Consider the following 6117-nt stretch of genomic DNA (forward strand, 5'->3'; position numbering starts at 1 on the left):
ATTGCATCTACTTCCGGAAGGCCAAATAAAGTGCTTTTGCTTTTTTGCTTGTGCTTTTGAAACACACACCGTCTCCCTGACATGGCTGCATCTACACTACTGCTGTTCCTGAAACCACTTCTTTCTTTGCGTGCACATTTGGGCGGCATTATGCTAATATTTCCACATAGTGACGTAGACATGTGGGGGTGTGTTAGAACGAGGCAATCGCATTATATGACCCCTTTAAAAACGAATGCACAGCTGCAATGGATGCAATGTACTGATACACGTTCTCCCTACTGTTTACGTTCACTTAAGACGTAATCAACTGTGCTTACGTGGATACTCGTCAAAACGGAAAATTCAACATCATTTTGTGTGTAATTCTCCGTTCATGCGACTCGAGAGAGTACTTGCACGCTGTGAGACGCGATTTCTGTATGTGTATGCTTCAGTGTCTGCTCTGAAAACCGGATGGAATTGAGCTCTCTCTTGCGTCGTCAGATTTATCCATATGTCTGCTTTCCTCTTACTCCCACATATTGACATTTTTTAACGTTTTATGCGACGTGCAGCAAGTGTATGTTAGCTTATGTCCTGCCGGTTCATATGTACGCAATTATGCATCTAACCTCCGAACCACGCAGCAGTTTCGTTCTGAATGAATGTCTTCCCAAATCATCCCTCCCTAACATTTAGTCAGTAACATTTAGTCTCATTTTTATTCGTTGACGAAAATGTCAATAGATTACGTCATAGTTTTTGTCATTCAAAAAGAGTTTTAGTTAGTTATCGTCTCGTTATCGTCGGTGAAAAAAATGTTGTTGACGAAAATTATGACGAAAATTATTCATCAACGAAATTAACACAGATTTTGTACCTAAACTATTCTGCTTAATTTCTCCACAGGTCCTGTCCTGTTCTTGGTGGCTGCACATGAGTTTGGTCACTCTTTGGGTCTTTCTCATTCTGATGTTCATGGCGCTCTGATGTTTCCCACATACAGCTTTACTGATCCGGATCGTTTCTCTCTGTCAAGTGATGACATCAGAGGGATTCAGTCGATCTATGGTATTATGATCATCAAGAGAATATCTATCATTTTTGAGTCAAAAATATTGAATTGTTTGTTTACTATGTGGTAATCACATCAGGTCTAACTGATTCAGAACCAGATTGTCGGAACCTAGTCTGGGATGCAGTGACGACTTTTAAGGGGGAAACAATGTTCTTTAAGGACAGGTAATACATAAAATCAGATACCAATCTTATGTATTTTCTAAACAGTATAAACATCATGGGCCCTAACAAACACCCAGCGCAATGCGGCGCCAGGCGCGATGCAAGTGTTTTTTGCTAGTTTCAGCCCGACGCAGTTATCATTTTCACGCCCTGCGCCACGTTGTTTAAATAGCAAATGCATTTTTGCCCATGGGCGTGCTGGTCTGAAAACGAGGTGTGTTCAGGCACATTGTTGGTGCGTTGCTATTTTGAGGCAACTGCAATAGACTGCGCCATTGACCAACTAAAACCTGGTCTAAAGTCAATGGCGCAGTAGTTTTTTTGTTATTTAAAGACCGCGTTAGTATAAGCAGGTCCACTGCGCGCGTACACTCTGCTTATTACACACACAGGGACGCACAGCAGCACACAAACATGCCAAATATTAACAATTAAAGGATTACAATGTAAAAGAATATTATTGTGTAGGCTACATAAATATAAAAATGCCTAGATGTCATAATGGATAGTAATTGCATGTATCAGAATTAAGCTACCTATTTGCTCGCGCACAAGCAGCTCCGTTTCCTCTCGGAGACGCGTTCTGTCTTTGCGCTTGCAGATTCCTTGTGCTTAGATCGTTAAAATAGGGCCCAAAATGTTTAAATTGAAGGGCTGCACGATATATCGTTTCAGCATCGATATCGCGAGCATCGATATCGCGATGTGCGCATCCGCGATAGTCACATCGCAGGGTGTGCGATGTTTAGTATACTGATCGTTATATTTACACGGATTGTTTTCTTTGCTCACACACAGACACGGTGTCTACACCGGACGCGACAGCTGTACAGAGATATCCATTTTAAATAAATTTAGTAGCAGAGCTACTGCAAGTGATTTTCAGTGCTGGGAATCCATTTATCCTTTGTTGAAACTTCCGCGTCGTTGTGGAGAGCGCAGGTCACGGTCGCTTAGCAACGGCAGATGCCACGAAAGTACAACCTCCCGAGCGCTTTGGAAAGAAGGAGAAAGCGGCGCAGCCGGCGTTTTCCACTCGTTTTTAGGCGTGACATGTCAACGCCCCCAAAGTCTGTCTAGACAAAGCGACCGTTGCATATCATTTGAACTTTGTGTCAGTACGTCATAAAGAGAACGAGGCATCAGTTTACTGTCGGGGGTTTGTCGTGCCGCGCCACATCCAGTGTAAACAGCATCACTGATTATAATGGATTCTATTGTATTTTGTCGTGTCGCATCGTGCCGCTTGCATCCGGTGTAGACACAGTGAGAGCCACGCAGATGCACGTGAACACTGAATTCTGTTCACTTCTGCGTCTATTTGTGCCTGAAATAATGTGCTCTGCAAGTATCCTTGTAAACACAGTTGCTTACGGCTTAGGCGAAGGGAAACAATTGAGAAAGAAAATACATGTGTAGAAAATATGAAAATATGTGTAACAGTATATTGGTTCACAGCAGTTTAAAGGGGTCATATGATGTTGCTAAAAAGAACATTATTTTGTGTATTTGGTGTAATGAAATGTGTTTATATGTAAGGTTAAAAAAACACATTATTTTCCACATACTGTACCCAGAAACAGACCATTGAGCAGGTCCTCTCCGTCGCCGACTGACGAGTCACTCCCACGAAGTCCCTGGCGTAATCCTCAATACACCGGTCTCCCTGGCGGACATCGAGGAACCTTCCTGCTGGACCCATGCTTGGCGGATTATTCTGTCACGGCGCGGTAAAGGAAACACACCGTGTAAACAGGGGTCTTAAAGCACTACTTATTTCATTTGTATCTTTGTTCTGTTATTTATCTATGCTTGTAATTTGTTTATTTCCTATGCTGATTTACTCGCCTACAAAATCACCGCAGTCATTGATTATTGTTTTTTCCCAAATAGAGCTATTGAAGTCATCTGATTTTTTTTCCATATCGCAATATATATCGCAGAAAAAAATATATCGCGATTTGAGCTTTTTCCAATATCGTGCAGCCCTAAATTGAATGTTTCTCTCTTCAGATTTTTCTGGCATAGAACTCCGAGCACAAGTGCAGCACAACTTCTGACCAAAAGTTTCTGGCCCAACGCTCCGGATAATATAGATGCTGCTTATGAGGATCCAGTGCAAGATAAACTTTTCCTATTCAAAGGTATCTTCTCAAACAATCTGGGAATGCTGAGAACACAATCACCCTTACGATCTCTATATCAGTGCTCAGAAAAACTCTTATCGTGGCCTGTATTTATTTATAGGTACACAAGTCTGGGCGATTAATGACAAAAATCTTGAGCCCGGCTATCCTAAACCTCTCAGCAGCTTTGGTCTGCCAGCATCTGTGACTAAAGTTGATGCTGCCGTCCACAACAAGAACTCAGGAAAAACACTGCTCTTCTTTGACATATATTACTATAGGTGGGTCAAGTGCTGCATCATAAACAAAAATCCCTAACATTTGCTCTGAAAAGACATTAGAATTTAAAATGTCCTCTTTTTTTGGTAGCTATGATGAGAGGGAAAAGAAGATGGACAAAGGGAATCCCAAACGATTGGAAAATGGATTTCCAGGGTTGACTGGAGAGGTTACAGCAGCCCACATGTCCAACAGTAGGTGTTCGTTACTTTACTGTCAACAGATCTGCAACAATACAAAGAAATTATTCTAGCATTAATATACAATTTCATGAAGTTTGACAAATTCTTTTATTCCAGATAACATTTATCTCTTCAGTGGGGCAAATTTGTTTGAGTTCAGCTCCAGCAACAGAAATCTCCTTCGTTTGCTGAAGAGCAATCACTTCTTGCCCTGTTAGTCAAGTTCCCTGAAACATGGATGGAGATGGAGCATAATGCTGTATTTTAAAACTACAGCACTTACTTTAATACATGTGCCTAAGAAACATTCAAAATTAATTAATTGTTCATTGTATCTCTGCAACCTGCTGTTCAAAATTGTCACTGGACTTCTAATTTACTGCTGTTACCATTTCAAAAGAATGCATATTTACAGGATCATTTGAATGTTATTGACTATTTTCAAATAAATTAAAGAGCTTAGCCTAATTTAAGAGTATGTCAGCATGCTCATTTTGGCAGGGACATACTCAGACCCAGAGCCTTTCAGACTCAAATAACATTTAATCTAAAACCAACATAAATTATAAACTTCGTAAAAACTGATAGATCAAATCATCTATAAACCCAACAACACTTTTTTCTTTTTTAATGTCAGATCACAGCACATTTTGTAGTTGATATATGAAGTGTTTCTGAATATGAGCTTTTAAAGGAATGGATGAGTATGTGTCTTGTTACCACAATGTGTATGTATAATAAAAACAAGCATATTATTTCTGTCACATACGGGCCACTCAGTTTCATATGGACAAAATTCCTGTGAGTAAGGTAATGGATAATTGAAAACTGAAGAGATGTAAAAAAAAAAAAATTGTTATATGAGTTATGCTACATCATATAAAACACTACAAAGTACCACGACGCATGCATGTGCATTCCTCTGCTTGTTAACAAGGCGGAGTGCATGTGTGTTCTACGTCAGAACGCCGGCTCCTGCGTCAGTAGCATCACAGACAAGCGTTGTGGTCCTCTCATGAATGGCGGCGGACGCTGACACAGAAGAGAAGGATTGTTGAATAAAGTCGTTATTTTTGTTTTCTTTGCGCACAAAAAGTATTCTCATAGCATCATAAAATTACAGTTGAACCACTGATGTCACATGGACTAGTTTATCGATGTCCTTACTAGGGGTGACCCCGAATAGTCGAAGATTCGATGCTTTGATAGGAGGAGCCTGATTCAACTCACAGTCGAATATTCGCAGGGTGTTATGATCATGCCATTTTGGCTATATGGTGGTGCTCAAATGTCTGATTTCACATAGAACCACTGGTTTTCTCCCAATAAGGTAATATACAGCCTATTAAAATAATGGTGTAAATTAGAATCTGAAAAGAAAGAAGCTTCAAATAAATATTTTAACATGCGTGAAAAAATCCAACCACCCCTATAGGTTTAAGTTTCACTTTCCATAATCCGTGACTGACAGAGGAGCATCTTGGCGGCAAGGATTTAAAACTTTAACAAGACTCAAATTGACACAGGCAGAGTGAAAGACTGGATTTTTTCGATCAGGTAGGGTACAAGTGATTTCAAAACATTTCAGCCAGTTTATATATATATTGTGTATATATTATTTATCTCGTATAAGATACATTTGGTTGAGTTGCGCTGCAGTAAAGCGCTTCATTGTAGTAGGCTACTACGGTGATTATCTCTTCATCTGTTCTATCTGCGAGGCGTCCATTACACATTTTCCCTGTGTGTTAACGTAATTATGACTGTTGAATGTCTAACTTGACTCTTGGTAATGTATTTTGCCCTGCCCCCAAAACATATGATTCGGCTATCAGTCGAATATCGGCAAGATTCGAAAATTCCGATTCGACTATGAAAATCCTTAGGGGACACCCCTAGTTCTTACTATCTTTCTGGGTTTTGAACGTGGTAGTTCCCTTGCTGTCTATTAGGGATGCACCGATACCACTTTTTCCAGTACTCGCCCGATACCGATAATTTTATTTTTGGTACTTGCCGATACCGAGTACCGATACCAATATTTTTATTGCATTTGTAAATTTTTTAAATATTGGGAACAGAAACCAAAAGAGTATGTATAATGTTAGTTGGTTAACTTCATTTATCAAATAGATACAGTCAAACCAAAATTTATTCAGACACCTTCAACATTTCTCACATTATCACAGTTTATTCGCTATAGTTTAGAAAATGGTAATAAAATATGACAAGAACTCAGAGTTAAACTGAGTCAGAACAAATTCACCTCGATAATGTTAGATAACTTTGATAGAAAGGTATGTAAT

At 39.6% G+C, this 6117-nt stretch overlaps 1 protein-coding gene across 1 annotated transcript in view; it reads left to right on the forward strand.

Annotated features, from left to right (window-relative positions):
* LOC107679523 (collagenase 3-like) overlaps positions 1 to 4577 on the forward strand; it is a 6200-nt gene extending 1623 nt beyond the window's left edge. The window contains exons 5-10 of the mRNA XM_016475101.1: positions 892 to 1053; positions 1137 to 1224; positions 3238 to 3368; positions 3472 to 3631; positions 3720 to 3823; positions 3929 to 4577. Of these exons, the coding sequence (XP_016330587.1) occupies positions 892 to 1053; positions 1137 to 1224; positions 3238 to 3368; positions 3472 to 3631; positions 3720 to 3823; positions 3929 to 4029 (746 nt within the window). The 3' untranslated portion in view covers positions 4030 to 4577. The remainder of the gene's footprint in view (positions 1 to 891; positions 1054 to 1136; positions 1225 to 3237; positions 3369 to 3471; positions 3632 to 3719; positions 3824 to 3928) is intronic.
* The last annotated feature ends 1540 nt before the right edge of the window (positions 4578 to 6117 follow it).

This window comes from Sinocyclocheilus anshuiensis, unplaced genomic scaffold, assembly GCF_001515605.1.
Source record: "Sinocyclocheilus anshuiensis isolate Anshui unplaced genomic scaffold, SAMN03320099.WGS_v1.1 scaffold2218, whole genome shotgun sequence".
In the NCBI taxonomy this organism is placed as follows: Eukaryota; Metazoa; Chordata; class Actinopteri; order Cypriniformes; family Cyprinidae; genus Sinocyclocheilus; species Sinocyclocheilus anshuiensis.